This window comes from Vanessa tameamea, chromosome 25 (assembly GCF_037043105.1).
Source record: "Vanessa tameamea isolate UH-Manoa-2023 chromosome 25, ilVanTame1 primary haplotype, whole genome shotgun sequence".
Taxonomy (NCBI): Eukaryota; Metazoa; Arthropoda; class Insecta; order Lepidoptera; family Nymphalidae; genus Vanessa; species Vanessa tameamea.
This window is the reverse complement of record NC_087333.1, coordinates 3,747,014-3,768,347: the sequence shown is the minus strand read 5'-3', so window position 1 is coordinate 3,768,347 and position 21,334 is coordinate 3,747,014. Positions and strand designations below refer to the sequence as shown.

At 31.8% G+C, this 21,334-nt stretch overlaps 4 protein-coding genes across 4 annotated transcripts; 1 reads left to right on the top strand and 3 right to left on the bottom strand.

The window, feature by feature from the left end:
- Positions 1-138: 138 nt before the first annotated feature.
- Dpit47 (DNA polymerase interacting tpr containing protein of 47kD) lies at positions 139-2,890 on the bottom strand. The gene is made up of 3 exons (XM_026643588.2): positions 2,571-2,890; positions 1,796-1,986; positions 139-1,120 (listed from the first exon to the last, which is right to left on the bottom strand). Exons 1-3 carry the CDS (start codon positions 2,721-2,723, stop codon positions 310-312), a joined length of 1,155 nt encoding a protein of 384 aa, XP_026499373.2. The 5' UTR covers positions 2,724-2,890; the 3' UTR covers positions 139-309.
- Positions 2,891-4,113: 1,223 nt separating this feature from the next.
- Positions 4,114-11,124, top strand: LOC113403123 (N6-adenosine-methyltransferase subunit METTL3). The gene is made up of 13 exons (XM_026643576.2): positions 4,114-4,537; positions 4,887-5,079; positions 5,623-5,747; positions 5,951-6,042; positions 6,142-6,268; positions 6,361-6,520; positions 6,796-6,884; positions 7,479-7,574; positions 8,761-8,905; positions 9,100-9,247; positions 9,409-9,520; positions 9,920-9,986; positions 10,794-11,124. Exons 1-13 carry the CDS (start codon positions 4,339-4,341, stop codon positions 10,918-10,920), a joined length of 1,680 nt encoding a protein of 559 aa, XP_026499361.2. The 5' UTR covers positions 4,114-4,338; the 3' UTR covers positions 10,921-11,124.
- Positions 11,125-12,606: 1,482 nt separating this feature from the next.
- On the bottom strand, positions 12,607-21,310 carry LOC113403160 (dual specificity protein phosphatase CDC14A-like). Its single transcript, XM_064218998.1, has 14 exons — positions 20,816-21,310; positions 20,566-20,741; positions 20,351-20,489; positions 20,138-20,267; positions 19,807-19,932; positions 19,613-19,665; positions 19,347-19,534; positions 18,671-18,746; positions 17,547-17,670; positions 17,389-17,469; positions 17,142-17,310; positions 16,169-16,342; positions 13,080-13,219; positions 12,607-12,678 (listed from the first exon to the last, which is right to left on the bottom strand). The coding sequence occupies exons 1-14, from the start codon at positions 21,190-21,192 to the stop codon at positions 12,607-12,609; spliced, it is 2,025 nt and encodes a 674-aa protein (XP_064075068.1). The 5' UTR covers positions 21,193-21,310.
- Positions 14,705-15,929, bottom strand: LOC113403140 (protein NDUFAF4 homolog). The gene has a single exon (XM_026643599.2). The coding sequence runs from the start codon at positions 15,765-15,767 to the stop codon at positions 15,114-15,116; it is 654 nt and encodes a 217-aa protein (XP_026499384.2). The 5' UTR covers positions 15,768-15,929; the 3' UTR covers positions 14,705-15,113.
- Positions 21,311-21,334: the final 24 nt, after the last annotated feature.

The following is a 21,334-nucleotide window of genomic DNA, read 5'->3' as shown; positions in this document are numbered from 1 at the left end:
GCAACGAGATATCTTAATAACTTTTAATCTACGTACATCTTAATTTTCTTTGTCCGAAATCTGATTTCACGATTTTTATTATTTAATATTTTTTTAGCAATTATAAAACTATATAATAATGTTGAATGAAACAAACACTTTGATTAACAAAACATATTATTATTCTTATGAGATAATTTCACGAGAATTTGCATACATAATTGTATCCACTTACGATAGACAATAGCTTAATGTCAAAGTGAAAAAAGGCCCATTCAGCCTAAATAACTTTTATAATTTACTCCACTTATGTAAATATAAAAACGATTATCAAATATGGCACTCAATATAATTTCTTTCTATGACGCTACCTCGGGGTAAAATGAAAAACGCTGCCGTACCACCTTTCAGTTCAAAATACTTCGACACTAAAATGTCACCCAAATTCTCGTTTGGGTCAACAATATGCGGCATTTTATCGTAGCCTTCATAATACACATTAACATTGTTACACATGTATTTACCTTCAGCATCCCACGGTGCTGGAAAGACCTGTTGTAATTGTCTGATAAGAGGTACATTTTCCGGGCAACCCTTTATAAAATCTGTCATTTGATGCTCTGGATATAAAAACAAAATTGGCCACATTAACACCCCATCCTCTATATGAACTATTGCATCATGAGCACCAGGCAACGTTGGTTCCAGTTTCGACAAATCAATGTCATCCTCGTCATCACATTTTGATATCTTGATGCCCCTTTTAATAATAGTTTTAATGAGTTCATCTTTATCTTCGTTTCTCTTAGCATCAGATCGACCTTTCTTTCTTTCATCTCGCTCTTGAACCATTTTACTTTTCTTAGCTTTATTGAGAAGTTCAACGACTTCTTTGTCGTTTTTGCTTTCTAAGAGTTTCTGACAGTGATCAATACATGTGTCATATTTTTTGGCTTCGAATGCTGAGTTGGCGGCTCGTGTCCGTGCTTTGTTATGTTTAGGATCAAATGTCAAGGCTTTCTCGCTATCTAATAAAGCTGATCTGTAATTCTTCAAATACCAATGTGCGGCTGCTCTATTGTTATACAAACTGGCATTTACGTCAGCATCATCACATCTTACTTTGATTCCTTCTGTGTAACTGGAAAGATATGAAACTTTGCGATTTATATTTAAAGATAAAAGGTTCTTAAGGAAACACAGAATACAACTCAATATATTGTACAATCTTTATAAATATATTTTTCGTTATCATCTGTTCTTTATAATTAACAAGACAATTGCAAGACTATTAAGAGGATCAAAAAAGTTTATTGGCTTTTCAACATATTTTGTTTATACAATAAATAGTATAATAAACAAGTGTCTTAGTCTCGTAAAAAATTTAAATCCTACCAAATTACACATGTTAGCAACAAAAAGTCAATAATGTTCATATAGATAGGTATTAATTCACATCATTAAAGCATAAACTTAGAATATACAAATTTAGTAAAACAATATAAAAATTTAACTAGTTAATATATCATTAATTACTTTTAATGATAATCTGTGGTAACGAAGGTAAATTGTTTATTGAATTTATGGGATAAAAATGGAACCACAATTTTTTAAAACTGTTATTACAAAATAAACAATGGGAATATTTTTTATTTATTTAAATAAGTAGGTGGAGCTTTTTTATTATTATAAAAACCAAAACCTAAGCTACCATACATGTTTAATTGTGAACTATGAACATTGTTAATATTAAGTAAGTTTTATATAAGTACTAACATCAAAAACAAAAAAGCTGAATTAATTAAGTTATATTTACCCTAATAAAGCCAGTCTGTAGTTTTTGTGCTTAAAGTTAAAATTTCCATCTTCTTTGTAGCTGTTTGCTAATTCTAGTGGTGTGTTCTCTTCAGGATCATATTTGAGCTTCGCCAAGCCTTCTGCAAGAGGAGAGAGTTCACCGTCCTTGGGAACTGACTTCATAAAGAATGGATGTTTATCCATTTCTTCCTAAAAATAAAAAGTATTTAATATACTTTTAAGGAATTTGAACAATATTTATCTGATATGGGTGTAATATTTGCAGATAATTCAGTCTAAGTATGTTCAAATTTCAAATAAGGGCTTTATATAATCAGAAAGCTTATGATCATAGATTATTTATATATTTAGATAGAGCTCAATACAGAATAAATAAAATAAAATAGCCGAGTTTTTATTTTGGTATTGAATTACATCTACCCTTGGTACTTTGCTTAGTGGCTCATTATAATGCATTCTCAGCTTTGAAAATTATTTTAATTCGAAAAAAAGAAACCTTTGCACACTGCAACACTAAAATTAAAATAACTATGAAATATCTATTAAATTCATAATACTAAGATTACTAAACAATAATGGCAGTAGGAAATGTAAGCTGCTATAATTAGTTATTTTAACATCAAACATACCTACTTTGTAAGGCTGAAAGCTATTGAGTGCTAATAAACCAGAGTATGGGTAAATGAGTTTGTATTTTTTACAGTATAAAATAGTTGTGCCCAATAACCATGGGATAGTCCATAACTAAAAAATTGATATAGAAAAATAATTACCTCCCAGCGATCTTCGGGCCAGCCATCAGTATACCTTTTCTTTTCTAAACTATTTATAAAATCATCAAGTTCTTCATCCAATTTCTGACAAAGAGCGAGTCTTTCTACATCAGTCATAGGCGCCTTTTTATTTGTTTCTGTTTTATCACTCATTTTTTATACTTCTTTTTTCAATTTAAAACAATTATATTTACTTTACTCGAAAATCATATCTCACCTAAGTAACACATCTGAACTCACTTTATTAGATGCAGAATTAGAATTTCTTATTGTTCCCTTTTACCATGTGGAATCTGAGGAATTGCCATTGGTCATGTCAAATTGACATTCGTCACGTCAAATTGACATTGGTCATGTCAAATTGAAAAAATTAAATTCAAAACAAAAATGAAGACTGTGAAAAATGAAAATAATAGTATATTTTTTTCTTTTAACTTATTTATCGGCTCTGGATACAAGATCTTAACAATATCTCTTAAATTCAGAAAAAAAATATAAATGCTACATACCGCATTGAACTACTACCTTATTCTAAAGATTATTTTTGTTTTTAATTTGAATTTAAGAGCAACTCTAAGAATTTATATAAATCATTAAAACCAAAGTAATTTGAAAGAAAAAAACAAAAGCACCAGCTGATAATACATTTTTAACATAAACACTACGGTAACTTTTTGTTCTAAATGTGTTTTTATATTTATTAAAAGAAAGTAAAAACAAATTAAATTTATCGAAAACTTTGTTACGACTCATTTATTAAGATACATTTTATACATACGCATTACATATTATACATAATATTTACATATTACTTTAAAGATACATTTTGTACCTTACTTATCTATTACTACATCATTAGAATTATATATAGTAATACTACTGCATAGTTACACAAAGCCGAATTACCAAGTCAGGACAACAAGACAATGGCCTTATCGAGGCCTCTTTACGCTTTTCTAACTTTTTAAAATAAAATTTTATTTAGTAAACATGTTTTTTTTACTATATTGCGCAATGATGCGTTCACCCTTATCGAATAGTAGAAATATATAACTCTTAACAATTTTAATAACAAACTTATTCCCAATTCTTGGTCTGTCTAGGTTGATGTGAGTTATCCAAGTTATCCAAGCCCAATTTATATAATGCGTCTCTGTAGTTGCAGCCTATAAATGTCAAACTGCTGAAGAGAAGGTTTAAAATTAATCCAACACGCTGTTGCAATTCAGGTTGGTGGAATGACTTGTGGAAAATATTTATCCGACATATTATGTAGGTTCTCTTTTCATGTTTTCCTTCACCACGAAAGACGAAATTTATCTAATAAGCATAAATTAGCACATGGAAATTGCGTAGTAATTGACTGAACAGGAAAATATTCGATTAAGACACATGTAGTATTCTGGGCTGTCTCGGGTCTCTTAAATGCCTAAGATTTTCCTAATTGTTACACTGGCAAATTATAATATTTCTGCAACCGTATCAGATATAAGATTAGAGATAAGAATGCATGTTGCTGGCGACACTAAGCAAATTGACGTTTAAGCCTTGACGGCTTTAATTGACATAAAATTTCTTCCAAGCGGAAAATATACTGTTGCGGTGTTTTTTTTTATTTTGATAATTATTTACGTTATTGAAAGTGTATTAAAATGTAAGCACAATTGACCTTTCGTAAGTGGCGCTTGAAATGAAGTATTGGTCCTTTAACTTTGTATACTATAGGTAATCAAACTTGAAACATAACCGGTCTATTTGAAAACAAACTATGTCGGACGCATGGGAAGAGATTCAAGCCGTCAAAAGCAAGAGGAATAGTTTGAGAGAGAAATTGGAAAAGAGGAAAAAAGAAAGACAGAATATTCTAGGCGCTACTTTACCCAGCGATAAAAATGACGGTTCGCAAGTTGCAACCAGCAGCTCAAAAGATAGGGCGACTGGAAGCCCGGCACCTGGTAAAATTGAAAGTAATTGTTTTTATATTGATTTTAGGTACAATCACATCAGTTGTGGAATACTTTTAATTAAAAATATGTTCATATAAAATAACTTATCTTAATGTAAATCTTTAAACAAACTAACACTCATCTCATGGTACATAACTTTATGATATAAAGTTACTAAATTCTTATTTTTGTCAAAAATATACATAATATATAGCTTATTATAGAATGTATCCAGTTTACCAATATTATTCTAATTAAATTAGAAAAAAATATGTATATGCAATAATAATGATATGTATTTTATATATTGATAAAATATTTAATTTTTTAAAATTTTTATATATTAATAAAATGTTTAATTGTTGCATAGTGCCAACTCAAGCAGAAAAACCGAAGCCCCTAGTGCCGTCAGCTTCATTGGAAGTGCGTTTGTTACAAGTTCTATGCGACATGCAGCTACAATTACCTGCAACTGCGAGTGCCCTTTTACCGGGACTTGGGGATGTTGATACTGGTATTGTGGCCAGTTTGTTGCAGAAATTTGCAACACAAAAACTTATTACGTGAGTTTAACATTGATGAGAATCATTTGAAATGAAAATGCTGGTTATTATATTTCGACACTTTTGAATTCAGATAACAAAGATACTTTGTTCATAAATTAGTTAGGCACTTACATAATATTGAAGATCGATATAAGGTGTTTAAGGTTTGTTTAAGCTAAGCCTAATTTTATTACTAAGAATGTCTCTGATAATGAAAACCGGAACCAAAATGCTCAGGGCTGGATCTACCATATGGTTTTTTGGGCTACAGCCCGGGGCCCTGTGGATTGATGTGGGCCCAGCTAAGTCAAGTCAAAGTATAAAAAAGAGGATAATGCGAAAGAATCCATAACTTTATTAAATTAATTTAATTAATTGCAGCCCTGCGGGTCCTGCAATTAATCAAACCCATTCAATTAATTTATTTCAAGTCTTCGTTCAAATATGTCTTAGGTGGGCCCCTAAGTAGTGCATACTTATTCTTATCTTTGCTTGATTGAAAACTATTTAATCCCATTGTTGTTGTGCTTATGAGTCCTATATTTTTTATATTTTATTCAGAATAAAGGAAAGAACTGAGAGCACAACTGACGCTAGTATTGAAGTAGTGAGCGCTGAATCTGTCAGATTGGCCGCAGTATTGGCCGCTCTAATGGAAGAACAATCTTCCACAACTAAGAGAAAAGGTACAAAACTTAGTATAATGCAGTTAATAATACAAAATATTTTATTGTAAACCAACATAAAAATAATACAATGTTATAAAATATGCAATCTTCAAATAGACTTTGTCTTTGTATTGCTAAAAAGTAATTGCAACCAGACTAGACGAGAATGATATTTTATTACCTGTGGTTTTTACTTTTAACAGATAAGGTTTTTTTTTCAGGCGACAACACTACAGAAGAAGGTCCAAATCCCAAGGTTTCAAAATCAACAACCGATGAGAAAAAAGCAGGAAAAAATGATACAGATATAATGGTGTATATTTTTTTCTTTTTTTTTTTTTTAACTTTTAAATTATTATAATACTTAAACTGTCTTCACTTTATTAATGCACATTCTTCTCTCTCCATTCAGTCTCTGCTGGCAATGCCGTCGAGTCGAGAGAAAGCCGTCAAAAGAGTGGGTGAAGAAATTATGGACCTGCTCAGCAAGCCCACGGCTAAAGAAAAATCTCTAGCTGACAAGTTCAAAAGTCAGGGAGGTTAGAAATTATAACTCAGTTTTTCAATGTTTACAACATCGCGTTAAATTATGGGCTACGAAAAGATTGAACCGTGTGCGTGTGCCCCCCAGGCGCGCAGGTGATGGAGTTCTGCCCGCACGGCACGCGCGGCGAGTGCGGCGAGGTCGGCTGCCGCAAGCTGCACTTCAAGAAGATCATCCAGAGCCACACGGACGAGACGCTCGGCGACTGCTCCTTCCTCAACACGTGCTTCCACATGGACAGCTGCAAGTGAGGACCCATACCATAACATCTAACTGACCTGCCAGCTGCACAGGACGTATTAGACTGCATTCATATTAGAGAGCATGCATACTGCAGCGTGCACTAAATAAAATGAGCTGCTTTATTCAGCATTAGGTTTGTTGAAAGCAAAAATGCACGCCTTATTACAAAAAGGCCGGATATCTTGCCTCAATACTGGTTATATTGTTTCACGTCACGAAAAGTGATAAACAAACAGACACTCCAGCGTGTAAATATCTCTAATAATGCAATTTTTATAGATATGTTCATTATGAAGTGGACAATGCAGACCCAAACGTGAATGCAAGCAAAGCGGCTACGGAACCCGCTGCTAAGGCTAGTCATAATGGTAGGTTCAAATGATCAAATGTTGCTCTGTGTATACATAAACCATTATTTAATATATATATTTAAAAAAAAAAGCAATCCAATACAACATTTACAAATAATCAATTACAAATTCACACAAACATATGTAATTAGATCCCAGAAAAATGAACAAATATATTCAATTTTAAAACTTCAGAGATGTAATGGAATATTTGTATTAAAGATTATTATAAAACTTATAACTTGGAAAGAAATAATTGCCTGCGGGCCTTTTCAAATAATAATACAGTTTTATTATTATTGTGAAACATATAAACTCCTAAAACGTCTCAACTCGCTGAATCTCTTTTGCTGGTTCTTCTCGTATCTGAGGTGTTTATATTCGAACCATTACTAGATTTTTTTAAATCATTACTTCTATATTTAATAAAGATTTAATTTTAACTCGATATAAATTGGACTAAATAAATATGGCTGACTTACAAGATAACACAATCTTGTGTGCAGTTTTTAAATACATACTTTAACATGTACACAGAGGATATTTTGATAAGCTCTCTTTATAATATGTTTATGTATATTTATAAATCATAGTTTTTTTTTTATATTTCAGGTACTAACGTAGTACCAAAGCCCGACGGAGTACTGACTCTTACCCCCCCGCAGTGGATACAATGTGATCTCCGATATCTCGACATGACTTTTTTAGGTAAGACAATATATAAAAAATATGTATTACACGACGGCTATAAAATAAATTAATTTCAGTGGCTTGATGCTAAAATGGCCAGTCGCTTAGATAATTTATATATCTGTCGGAGGAACAGGATGCCGAACAGTTGGGTTCGGGGATTGATCCGACATTTGGAAGACTATGTGGGCGTGCAATGGCGATATTCACAAAATAAAACGTATTTAATATCGTCTAATCACTGTATTAATTGATTCAAATATTCGTACACCACAAAAATATCAAAAGATTACAATGATTCATCTCGATTAAGAGCAAATGGGTTTGTAAGCAACCGTCGCATTCGAGTCGCTTGTCAAAACATAACGGCTCGCGTTGCCATGACACTTACAACTCCATTCGGGGTGACCCGCTCTTAAAAGTAAATCAGCCATCAAACATTATTGCCAACTTCTCGATTCATTAATTATCCAAATCAACAACCAAAGTAACCCCGCCCCGTTATATATATAATGTCGCACAGCAAACGAGCTGACTTAATTGTCTTGGTGTGCGTGACAGCTACGCTTTACACTCGTCAAACGTCATAATACTTTACACACACACTGGTGCGTGTATTAAGTGGCCAACAGTCTATCTAGACACAAATAATCAAAACCAGTAACAATAACCCTCACTTTTGATAATCCGAATAGAAACAATGAACATATTCCTTTTTGCGTAATATTGTTGTTTACAATGGATGAGCTTTAGTGTTGTCAATAAAAAAAAGAAATAAGGATAGAAAAGAATCGATTTTCTTCAATGGAAATTACTCCGCTGTATTACTTTAAAAGTTACTTAAATGTTGTACTTAGTATCTTAGAGAACGGTTTAAATTTCTTGGTTATCACAGCATACTTAACTAACGCCCTAAGAAGGATAATAAACTAGTAACCTTCTGCAGTCGGACAGAAACCTACTTATTTATCATGCAAGACTATTCCGTATACCTGCTCATATCAATTTTGATGTTCCGATAACAGCTTGGTCGTCGTTCAAAACGCCATTTCGAATGACTCCTTAGGTTATTTAAGATCTCGGCAAATTATATCATTTCAATGTATTGTCGCTTGTTTCTTGCACTGCTGACATTTTAAGCCGTGCTTTAAGTCGGAACATTGAATTTTATATGTATTTATGTGTACTGTATCTTTTTCCCCAGGTAAATTCGCAGTGATCATGGCGGATCCACCTTGGGACATCCATATGGAATTGCCATATGGTACGATGTCTGACGATGAGATGAGGTGTTTAGGAGTGCCACAATTACAGGACAGCGGCTTAATATTCCTTTGGGTTACGGGCAGGTATGATTTGAACGGCTACTTGTAGTACTCTTTGCAAATTATTTTTAAATAAATTATACAAAACATTAGATTAACGCTACTATATTCTTTACCGGCAAAACTCAAAACGTAAACGAAAGTAAGCGAGCAAAATGTAAGTTTTATTTTGTAGTGAAATATTCTGGTTAGTAAACAAACCTAACCTAAACTCACAGGGCGATGGAACTGGGTCGAGAGTGCCTTAAGTTGTGGGGCTACGAGCGAGTGGACGAGCTCATCTGGGTGAAAACGAATCAACTGCAACGCATCATACGCACCGGACGGACCGGCCATTGGCTGAACCACGGCAAGGAACATTGTCTGGTTGGTCACTTGAATATGTTTAGTTAATTTGACCAAATTTGACCCTTATGATCAGTGCATTACGTCATATATTCCATTGACTTTTAAAGGCTAAGATGAATGAATTTTGGTCCAGATTGTATATTCGAATGATAGCGATCTTATTTACACATCATTTTCAGGTCGGTATGAAAGGTAACCCAGATAATTTGAACCGAGGCCTAGACTGTGACGTCATCGTCGCGGAAGTACGCGCCACGTCACACAAGCCGGACGAGATTTATGGCATTATAGGTAACCGTGGTTGAGAATTGATTTTGATTGAGACTACTCATCTAGTATTAATTTTTTTCTAGTGTGAACTGGTAGAAACCCTCACGTGAGGACAAAGCGTTATCCTCCATCCCACTCCCCCTCGAGGCAACCGTTGTATCTCTTTCTCTTCTTCTCTTTATTATATACGGCTATATAACATTATATAAACTTATTTTTGTTTTAATTCACACGGGATAACAAAAATTTTGTCATTGTAATTTCATTATTCTCAAATATTTTTTTTGTTAATTTCTGTCTATGTGTGTTATTTAATACATAATATATAGCGTCTAAATTTAGTCCAACAATAATTCTTGGTCTATTTATATTGTTATATTTCTATTTCGTTTCCTGTGTTTAATTTTTGTTTATTTTCAGAGAGACTGAGTCCAAGCACGCGAAAAATAGAGCTATTCGGGCGACCACATAACGTACAACCAAATTGGTAAATATGTTTAATATAACAACATTACAATAACTATTTAGTTAAATAATTTCATCTCGAATTTAAAACAAAGCTTTCATAAAAAATATCAACATCAGTGTTCTGAGCTCACGGCTATTGTCGATGACAGTTGAAATCAAGTTTATAGGTTTATATCATATATATTATATTCTGGTATATATAACCTAAAATTGAGGATTAATATCCACATGAAAAAAAAACTCATAAAATGTAAACGTCTTGGATATTCAAGGTCATGAGGACCCAAAATCGGGTTTATTTGTAAATATCTCGCTTCCTATGCCTTAATTACAATATATAAGGTTTATACAAATTTGTAAATTACTATTTATTATATAAGTATTTGATATAAAAAAGTTCATCAAAGTCGGTTCACTGGTTTGGCCGCGAAAGAGCAACAGTCAACAGACAGGAATTACTTTCGCACTTGTAATATTAGTTGAGATTACTACGAATTTAAGAGGTGTTAATTTTCAAAGACACCGATTCGACAATATTTTATTTATCAAATTTGAAGGCAAAACAAAAATTTCCATATTTCAAACAAACAATTGACAAAAGTTTCAAATCGTACTTCACCCGCATAATTTCGGTGATAAATTAAAAAAAAATACTGTAACATCTGTCTTTTACTTCTTGACAGTAGCTTAATAACAAAATTCCATAATTCTAACTATCAAAAATGACGAAACTCCATATAAACTTGCTTCCTAAGTTTCACCTTTTAAGTAGAAGTTTCATCGCGAGCTGAAACATCGAATATGACTGGGCTTTTTTAATTTTCAGGATAACCCTAGGAAACCAAGTAGATGGAGTGAGACTCGTTGATCCAGAACTGATAGCGGCTTTCAAGAAGAGATATCCCGATGGCAACTGTATGGCACCACCCACTCCCGACCCTGGACTACCATAGACATTGAAGGACATTTTAAATTTGGAATGTTAAAATGTGAAAAAGTGCAAGAGTGCTAAATAATTGGTCTTCTCATTGCCTTTGTGGAAGTGCACAGAATTATCAAAGAGTTGAAATTTTATTATTGTTATTTAAATAACAAATAATTTTAAGCACATATTGTGTTAAGTGTAAGTTTTTAAACATGTAAATAAATATATTTTTGAAATTATAATATTTTTATTTCGATTAAAAAAATATAAATATGACAAATCAAAAATAAAAATATTTGTATAAAATATTAAACTTTATAAGTACATGTAATTTAACAATACGACAAAAGTTAAACAGTTATTCAATACTTCAAAAAAATTAGTAAAACGCTGGCTGGGGAGACCTCCTGCCTTTGGGTGAACTCGGACGAGGATTGGTGGGAAAAGCTCTTGGCATATTTCCTAAAGTCTTGTCTCTGGAAATAAAACATTTATAAATAATTGTAAGGAGCATTAAATGGACAATACCGTCGGGAATCGGGACACAATAAACTTATTTGTAGAAAGTTAACCCTTAGAATTTTCACTAATTTAAAAGTATAATTTTAACTGTATTTAATGTATGTGGGCATTGATAGATGAAATGAATAAGCATCAAACATTTAAGACAAATTAAATTCAAACAACCACATAGTTAATCGTATTATATATCCACATAGTTAATGTATATATTGTACTAGTTCGATTTTTTTTTTCTCTAGAAATTTCACGAATAAAAGCCGAGCCTCGAACAGCAAGTTAAACCATTGGTCATGTATCCGATCTCAAATAGTATAGGATTGCTATCTCATGGGGTTATAGGAGCGAGGTAATATAGAGTACACCTGCCACACATCTGCGTAGTAGCCTTGTCCAAATATTCGGATATGATTTTGTAATCTATTTTATCTATGTATAGGTAACTGACAGACAAAATATACATTACAAGTAACTCATAGACAATAATGAGATTTTTTTAAAATTTAATATTGTATTGAATAGTATTAAAAAGCAAGTTGAAATATGACAGCAGTTAATAAACGCACCTAAGCTCTTGATTAACATTTGATTTCATTCCAATATTATTCGTCTTAGAGTTTACGTAACGACACAACTTCTCCTTTGGTGGTGGGCTGAAATCAGTAATCTTATAATGAAGTTAATTTTGTTTGTTTTTCTTCCAGACTAGAAGTACTATTCGATTTAAGAGAGAAGTTTCAAATTATTTCAAGGTATCATTTAACAGTCGGAAAGAAAATTATCGACAAACAGATCTTATGAATGTAAATAAGATATTATTTTTAGTCGTTTTCTGTAAATAAAAAAAATCTCGTTTACACAATAGCACATGGTAAAAATACAAGAGATGTATGTAAAAAGTATTGTATTCTAATAAATACTTTACTAAACTTTACATATTTACATAAATATTTTGTGTGTATGAAGTGGAACTCCTAAACGGTTGGACTGATTTCGATAATTTATTTTGTATATATGTACCTGAATTGTTTAGATTAGACTTAGTAGATGGGTTGGCTGCCAAACAATCTACCAAGTCACTTGGCAGTTCGTATATCATTAAAAAAAAAAATAAGCTTGTAACTAATAAAGATAGTTAGTATAATTAGTACATTACCAACACTGCTACATTTCTATAACCAATAAGAATTAAAAATTACCTTTTTATATCATTCATTTTAGTTCCTTGCCTTTCTATCATTAAACTTTCTCTCAGTCTTCTTTGAAACTAAAATAGGAAAAACAGTATAGACAAACTATAATATAAGTATATAATTATTATTATGAATACAAAGATGTAGCTAAAAACATATAGGCAATTATTCATATAATATATTACATTCATACAGCCTTAAAAGTCTAACTGGAAAAGGTTGTTTTTCTCGATGTTCTGCACCTTCATTTCGCGACAATTATTTATATTTTATATCCCAAAATTCAAGAAGTAATACACATGACGCGTATAATATTAGAGTCAAATTTTAGAAAATTAAGTTCTTGCCCTTTTAATAAATTTATCGACGTCACATTGTAAATCTACAACATACTTAGAAAAAAACCTGAAAATAGTCCCTAAATAATAGTATAGAAGATCAATAATAAAATATGTTTTTGTAAAACGTGCATTACCTTAATGCTGTTCAACATGTCACCCTGAGTAGCGAGTGGCCTCTCGTCCGAGCGGACGGAGGGCGCTTTACGACCAGCAGGAGCATCACGCTGAGCTCCCAACGAAGCAGCGCCGATAGATGCATCTCGAGGAACTGACACTATTAAAAATATTAGCCTTTACAACTTTCCTATGATTAAAATTTCGGATCATCTATACATAAAATAAAATTGGAGTGTCTTTTTGTAATATTAAAATAACCACTTTTTACTAAATACATATGTATTTATACACGGTACATATAATATTTTTTTTTCAACTGTCTGTCTGTTTGTTCCGGCTAATCTCTGGAACGGCTGGACCGACCGATTTCGACGGGATTTTCACTAGCAGGTAGCTGATGTAATAAGGAGTAACTTAGATTACAACTTAGACTACAACAATAACTTTTTGCTAAATTCAAACGCGCACTATTAATATATGTCGAAAACATGTTTTTATTTCTGAGTTGTAAAGGCCTCTCCGCGTTCCAAGAACGCACATCTAATGCTCGCGTATTGTAATTCCTGGACCTTCGGACAACACCAGAACTTATATAGGACATCTAAAGAGCCGAAATAAGGTCTTACATTCATGACGCACGACTTCGCAAGCGAGTGTGGAGAGGCTTTCGGAACTAAGTTCATAACGAGTGAATCGTTTTTGTTATTAACTCAATTTTAAAAACGTGACTGGTAAAGGATCATCTAACTATTTTTTGAGTGTATTAGGTAATCATATTATTTACTTATAATAGTATTATCCCTATCTCATGCACATAATATGGCATCATTAGGGACTATTAAAATTAAATTAATCGTAAATACACATTTTTATTGGTTTGGTATCCACACAACTAGAAGTTTTTAATTAATTCCTAATGGATGAGTACATGGAATGATCAAAGTATGTTTTTTATTTTACACAGATTATTATAACATATCATCATTACATAGTATAAAACAAAGTCGCTTACCTGTCCCTATGTATGCTTAGATCTTTAAAATTACACAACAGATTTTGAAGCCGTTTTTTTTATCTATTAAAATTCAGTTTCATTCAAGGGGAAGGTTTATATGTATAATACATGCACAATAGAGTTGAGAAACACTGATAATTTTAGAGGTTTCTGAAGTGATGTCGTAAATAAACACATTTTTTGTGCAAACGCTGGCTGAACCCTATGAGATAGATCAAAATAATGTAGGTACTATAGTATTGTGCACCATAAAAGTCTTCAAAAAAGTCCGTGATGATCTTCTATCGTTTAGGGATAGTCCACAACAAACCATTTTTTATCCTTTACTTTTTACGAGAAATAATGGCTTATTTTCAAAGCGATTTTAAGCAATACAGCATTAATCCTTATTCAATTAAGTATCTAAAATACATTGTGAATTCAATATAGATCAATATGGCCCTTTACAGCATGTAATATAAATGAATATTTTCGAAGATATTACAGATTTACAGGGACTTAGTGGTTTGTATTGTCTAATGATTGAGAAAACTGTGAAGGTTGTAAGACATTCTGTAGTATATTTTGTATCAATATTGCACCCATGCGAAGCCAGTGTGTATCGCTAGTTAGGAAATAAAATTCATGTACTAACAAAACAACTTTATTTATTACTACAACTAAATCACATTATCCATATACATAATGGTAAGCACTGCTCGTCCCAATTTAAGACAATCCTTTGAAGAATCCAATTTCTAGATCAAATTCTTTCCCCAGCCATTATTAAATAAATATTATCATAGGGGCTCCTATAATACATTAAAATCAATAGTACAGAATAATATAGATACTAGAAATGGATAATTATTTGAAAATTTTTTTTTATAAGAAAGAAAAAATTTACATAAAAAAAATGTTTTTATATAAATTGGCCAAGTCAAAAATCATAAATTTAAAAATACAGTTACTTTAATGGTCTCTAGTATTTTTTATCATAACTATCTTACAAATAAAGACAACTGAGGTAATTCATAATAAACTAACTACAACTGAATTAATTTGATACATTTTTAATCTGTTCCGGTTTCTCTTCCTCTGTACTACTTTTACCTACAATTTTTTTTACATCTGATTTGTATAGCTGTTTCCTCAATTCTGATGGACCAGCAAATACAGCAGGGGCTTGCTTCGTTTCCGGCAAATAAACATCATATGTTCTAAAATACTTTAAAATATTTTCTACATCTTCCTCTTTCATTTTATATTCGTGAGCTATTTTCGCCGCTGTAACCTCTTCAGGATTCACTTGGTGAGATGATATATAATCTATGGCATGTCTTAATGTTGTTTTGCCATATGGAATCTTCGCAGGTTCCATCAAACCAAAGTCGAAATCCGGTACGAGCCCGCGATTTTGGGGCAGCGGTCGCTCCAAGCCTTTCTGTTGCTTCTCTTTGGTGACATCGTCTTCTGGTTTTCCGTATGACGTTACATAAACATCTTTGAGCCGAGCATCTAGTTCGGTATCTTTTTTATCGAGTTTCGAATCGAGCTCCGGATCGATTTCATGCACCCTTTTTAACTCTTCAGCCGTCGAAGGATATCGAGGCGCTACTTCCGGCTTTTCTTTAGATATAACCTGGTGAGCCCGGTTTTCTATATTGAAAGATTTAATAGGACGCAAAGCCTTCGATACTAAAGCACCCATCTCAGGTGGCGTTAGTAGTAGTATTAAGATATTATGTATTTTTAATCAGAAAACATCGTTCTAAGAAATATTGCGCTAGCAAAAACATATTTTACATCACCCGAGGTTATTATTGCGAATTTGACTTTTGAAATAATTTTCAGTCTAATGACATGCGTCAGTGTTAAATGACATATAACTGTTTTTTAAATAATTGCCAGTCAACATTTTCAAAATAAAATTGTTAAAGTAATGGTATGGTCGGATAACGCACATCTAATTAATTTTGTATTTATCAATGCAGTTTAATATAGGTAATATACTGTATCTAAGATATTTAGTGTATTAAGATATTTTTTTAAATGTATGGCGGTAAAAATATGAATAGCTTTAATTGAATACGTATACTTTCATTTACTTACATTTTAGCTTAGACAGTGCCTCCTGTATTGTAAGTTTTGAATTTCGAGCGGAGATAATTCCTAATTGAGGAGGTGTATTGGTAGCACGGGACTGTTCCATTACTGTTCTTGGTGCTGGGCTTGGACTGCGACCAAGACGGCGGCGGTATTGTATTTGATTTGGTGCTTTAGGCACTGTTTTAAATGAAAACTGGTAATTACATTTTGTACATACACTCATGAAGCTAATGATGCTATTAATATTAAATAGTGAAGGAGTTAATATTCATACGATAGACCGTTTAATTTTATTTTGGATTATTTATTGTCCGTCCAAAGTACCGGAATTAAAAATGCAACGTCTGCAATATTATATTCAAAAAATTATAATATTAACAATTATTGTTAAATACGACCATTCGTTTTTAAATATAGATTCAAATAAAAAAAAATAACAACTATAATAAAAAAATACCAGTCATAATTAAAAGACTAAGACCTTTTACAATCACAGGAGGTATAACGACAAATAAACAACTTTGACATTTAATAGATGTTACATCGTTGGTTAATACCATGAGCAATAGTCATGGAATTTTGCAAAAAATTACGGTGAAATTGTTTTAGGAACTGAAAGTAAATTTAAAGTGGACGTAAACAGTAAAATGGAAAAAATGTATTATAGACTGTAAAAACCAAAAGATTATACTCAATAACTTGCAATAATAATTTAGTGAAATTTCTTTTTCTTTCAGGAAATAAGATTTATTATGTAATATAGTAATATCGTTTGGTTCGGGCGTACGTGTACACTGTACATACATACAGGATATTACGTAAAGATAGATCATTGTTATGAGTCCATTAGACGGTATCAAGTGGTTTTCTAAATTTCCTACAGTTTTTCTACAAGTCACGTTTTATATTATTTTACTGTTAGAATAATCATGGAAATTAATTAATCCATATGTACATTAAGACCTTAGAACTGTACCTGAAGTGAAACCTGAAGGTATATTTTTTTGAATGGTTGCAACATTATTAATTAAACGTTCGGTGAAAACATTTGATCTTCTAAAGTTGTATTGCGGTTTGACCAATATAGAAGATTTCAAATCTTTCATTTTTGGCTCATTGGCTACTGAACTACGCATTAAAATGTTCTGAAAAAAAAACCAAATAGTTAATTCGTGAAGTCGTGACATACTATTAAATAAATACAAAGTTAATTTAATTTTTACCCTGGCATCTCTATAAGTTCGTACAATGGGAGGTGGGGAAAGCGTGTTGGGAGAGGCAATCTCAGTATTCTTAACAGTATCCTGAAAATGTAATTGTTGTAGTAATTAATGATTATTCTTTATCATATGTGTTGTATGTCATTGAGTCTTAATCATACGTTTGATTGAATACTATATCTTCCTTGTGATTTTGGAGTATTGCATCGAGATGATCTAGTATTACGCGGTTCACCAGCACCAGTTCCAGTCCTCGATCCCGTCCGACTACGATCGCTTGAAATTCTAGAATTACACAATAGAATAAAAAGTATTTAATTAAAAATTATGGTTAATCAGTTAAATTAAACTGATAGCATTCACAGTTACATAGTTTAACTTTTAAAAATAATAATTGGAAAATAAAGCGTAAAACAAATATTTATCAAATCGTAAGAATATTTTAATGCCGATAACAATATTACATATATATCTTTAAAAATATTTACTTAGCTATGACTATTATTATCCCCTATAGTACCTATAGTACACAAAGCGCTACACTAATATATACTATATTTTTTGTGAATTGAACAAAAGTAGCCTTTGTTTTCAGGACCAACTCTTTCCGCACCAAATTACATCAAAATGGGTTCAGCGTGAACAGACAGAATTACTTTCGTATTTATAATATTAGTAGGGTATTTAACATTATAAAGGCATAAACCAAAATCCTACTCATATATCCAGACGGTCAAATATACTTATAAATACTAAAATAATGCCATGCACAATTACTTCGTTTAGGATATACTAGTGGGTCGGCCGCGAAACTTCGCGTTTATTTAAAAGATTTTTTTCAAGAATTTCGAAATGTATGACAGGTTTTATTTTGATTTTATTTCATTGTAAACTGCAAGTTACTTCGGCGCCAAAATGATGAAACCTTTATTTCAATGAAATTTTTAATGTCAAATAGTATATATTAGTTCAGTTAGAATTGGAGTTTGTCGACAAATTATTTTAATTTATTTTAATTTTGTTCACGTTTTTTACTTAGTAGGGCTCTCTAACCAGCCAACAATTTTTTCCGCTCTCTAAAATGAGTTCTAATAAATTTAGTAAATTGCAATTAAGAATCCTCTTTATTTTTCTGCACATCTACGGCTGAAGCTCTTCAAAATGAGACTATAAGCTATTTTTTATTTGCAGCTTAGCTATCGTCCCACAATCAGCGTGACAAAAAACGGCTTACACAATTAACATATACGATTTCTACTTGCACTATATAATACAAAGTATATACCCTCTTTTTGTATTCTTTTCGATAGTCATCTTCTCGTTGCATTCGATCTGGTTCTTTTCGGTTGTTTTACTAGGAACTGCCTCAATGAAAAATAATATTGTTAGTGGTAAACAATATAGGTACAGTTACATTATAAACGTAATGAGCTTAAGTTTACTAACCAGATTCAAGAGAATACAACATTTATTTGAATTGCATCTGTTTGGTGTTATTTTTGCACAACGTACTGCCAACCACCAAAGTTTATCATTGAATCTTTTTTTACACGGCTTACAGCAAAGATATTTTTTCCATATGGATACATTTTCTTCCGAATCACGATCATAACTAGTTGATTGTTCACTTAAAACACTATTTTTTAAAATACAGCCTTTCATCTTTATCACATTTTGTTCAGACTTTTGAACTGTTAAATCACACGACGTAATGAATTTTTCATCTTCGAAATTTTCATTATCATCTGAATGTAAATGAAAAAAATGCTAAATGTTTTGACAACTTTCCGTTATTATATCAATAAAAGGGTTTTAAAATAACACTGTTCTCGCGTGATGTTGGCAGTACATTATACAAAAATAACACGTTCAAACAATGTTACTTCAAAATCACCATAATTTTATGAAAATAACACTGTCTGAACTACAGCTGAAAAACAATTTAACTCGGTGATATGTACCTTCTCTTATTCTGGAAGCTTGAGGACGTACAGGAGACATTTCCGAGTGGGTCAGTCTTTGCATTGGCGGAGGCGGTGATGGCGATTTGCTCAACACCACTGGCCTATATCTACGAGTTATCTCAGCTATGGAGTAGATGCCGAATTCGTGCACTGGGAACTTATCCACATCTTGATAAGTTCGTCTCCTGCCACAAACTTTATAAATTTGAATTGGCTTAATCTTTTCGATGAAATGTATTATTTGTTTAATGTATTAGTATTACCTGTACAAGTTTCCTTGTTTTATTAACCAAGCTTCCAAATCCTCAAGCCATCTCTAGACATTGTAAAAAATACTTTTTAAATGTGATACTTTTAGAATACGTGATTTTTAGTTGAATTTTAAACATAGACAATGGATTATTTATGGATTAAAACAATTACGTAATTGTTTCAATAAGATGTTCAACCTGTGTACCTGTTGGTGACCAATAACTGATCCCGGTCTGCATATCCGCATCCATGCGATAGCTTCATGAGCTGTCATACGATAGTGTTTGATCAAATAACATCCTATAAGTGAACCAGTGCGACCTAGACCTGCCTGAATCAAAGCTTTATTCAAATTAATAAGTTAAAAATTTGTTCTAATAAATGTTTTTTATAAATTTAATTTTCATCAGCTCAAACATCAAAAGTACGTGTTTCAAGATTTTATCCATTTATGATAAGTAACGAAATCAGATAAACGCTCTTAAAATGATAACAAAATATTTTCTAGCCACGTGTGTTTTTATTAAATTCATAACCTTGCAATGTACAGCAATGGCGCCCTCAATTTCTTCACTTAGTTGCAAAAATTTAAATAATATATGTTGCGGTGGACACGATCCGTCAGGAAAAAATAAATTGCAGTGTTCTATACCAGCATTGGTAAAACTATTAATAAACAGGAATTAAATAAGTTATTAAGAATATTTCGATTTTCATTTTCGCAAATACATATTTATACGATAACTCACACTTTAGCGTCGTAAAGTTTCTTGTTTAATCTTACAACAATTTTAACATTGCTTTCAAGGAAATAACTAATGTAAATTTCAGGTGGATGATAAAAATATCCACTGTATTCCACGGGTCCAATAAATGCTAAAAACTTTCCTAAAATAAAAATAAAATAATGCATAATACTTACATGAATGCGTAATAAATAAATTTTAGTAAACATCTCAATTACCAGGAACTATCCAGTTAAGATCACCGCCATGAACTCTATCCCATTTTTCATATTCATCATAATTAAAGTCTTGGAAGTTAAAAAATCTTAAGGCACGGGCTTTAGCTAAGCCTTGCAGACAATCCATTAACGTGATTGTAAATAAGGATTCACCTTGCGATGCATCTTGAAACGGTCTTAAAATTTTAAAGGTTCGCTCTTTAATTATAGTTTGAAAAGGATTATTATTTAATGTTTTTTTTTAAATCACCTGTACGTTTGTCCGTGAACCAATAATGGTTTTATAGCATCTTTCGGCTGTAAGCCTAAATTTAACACCCCGTAACTTCCTAAAAGAAACGCAGCATTGGCCTTCTTCTTGGGATCCACGGACGTATAATGCACAATACATTGTTTATTTAAATATAATTTTAATTTTTCATCTAGAGCTTTACAGTACTTATATACACATCCTAAGTTTAAAGGTCCAAAATCCCCATAATAGTTTTCGTATACCAATTCATTATCAATTGAAAAAAAATGTGTATCACTCGTGTTTTTAAGAAATTTTCCTTGTCTTACTGTAGCAAAATATAAAACGTTTTCTATATATTCAGTTACAAATAAAATATCCGAATTCCGTGTCATGTTCCGCAGAGTGAAAATACTTTTCACATAATGAAATAAAATTTTGAATTGGCCTTATTATCCATTTCAATCAAGCAATCATGACAACTAGACACATGTAATAAAAAATTAAATAAATATAAAATTAAGCGTATAATTAAAA

Bases quoted from the DNA above. Each gene is read 5' to 3' on its own strand.
- Dpit47 (XM_026643588.2), bottom strand. From the start codon at position 2,723: ATGAGTGATAAAACAGAAACAAATAAAAAGGCGCCTATGACTGATGTA. The intron at 1,987-2,570 runs GTAATTATTTTT...TTTTATTTTTAG, and splicing joins GGCCCGAAGATCGCTGGGAG to GAAGAAATGGATAAACATCC. The intron at 1,121-1,795 runs GTAAATATAACT...ATATCTTTCCAG, and splicing joins TACAGACTGGCTTTATTAGG to TTACACAGAAGGAATCAAAG.
- LOC113403123 (XM_026643576.2), top strand. From the start codon at position 4,339: ATGTCGGACGCATGGGAAGAGATTCAAGCCGTCAAAAGCAAGAGGAAT. The intron at 4,538-4,886 runs GTAATTGTTTTT...ATTGTTGCATAG, and splicing joins GGCACCTGGTAAAATTGAAA to TGCCAACTCAAGCAGAAAAA. The intron at 9,521-9,919 runs GTAACCGTGGTT...GTTTATTTTCAG, and splicing joins CGAGATTTATGGCATTATAG to AGAGACTGAGTCCAAGCACG.
- LOC113403140 (XM_026643599.2), bottom strand. From the start codon at position 15,767: ATGGGTGCTTTAGTATCGAAGGCTTTGCGTCCTATTAAATCTTTCAAT.
- LOC113403160 (XM_064218998.1), bottom strand. From the start codon at position 21,192: ATGACACGGAATTCGGATATTTTATTTGTAACTGAATATATAGAAAAC. The intron at 19,933-20,137 runs GTTATGAATTTA...GCTTTGATTCAG, and splicing joins CCATTGCTGTACATTGCAAG to GCAGGTCTAGGTCGCACTGG. The intron at 13,220-16,168 runs GTAAGTAAATGA...TATTTTTAATAG, and splicing joins GGCACTGTCTAAGCTAAAAT to TGTCAGTTCCTCGAGATGCA.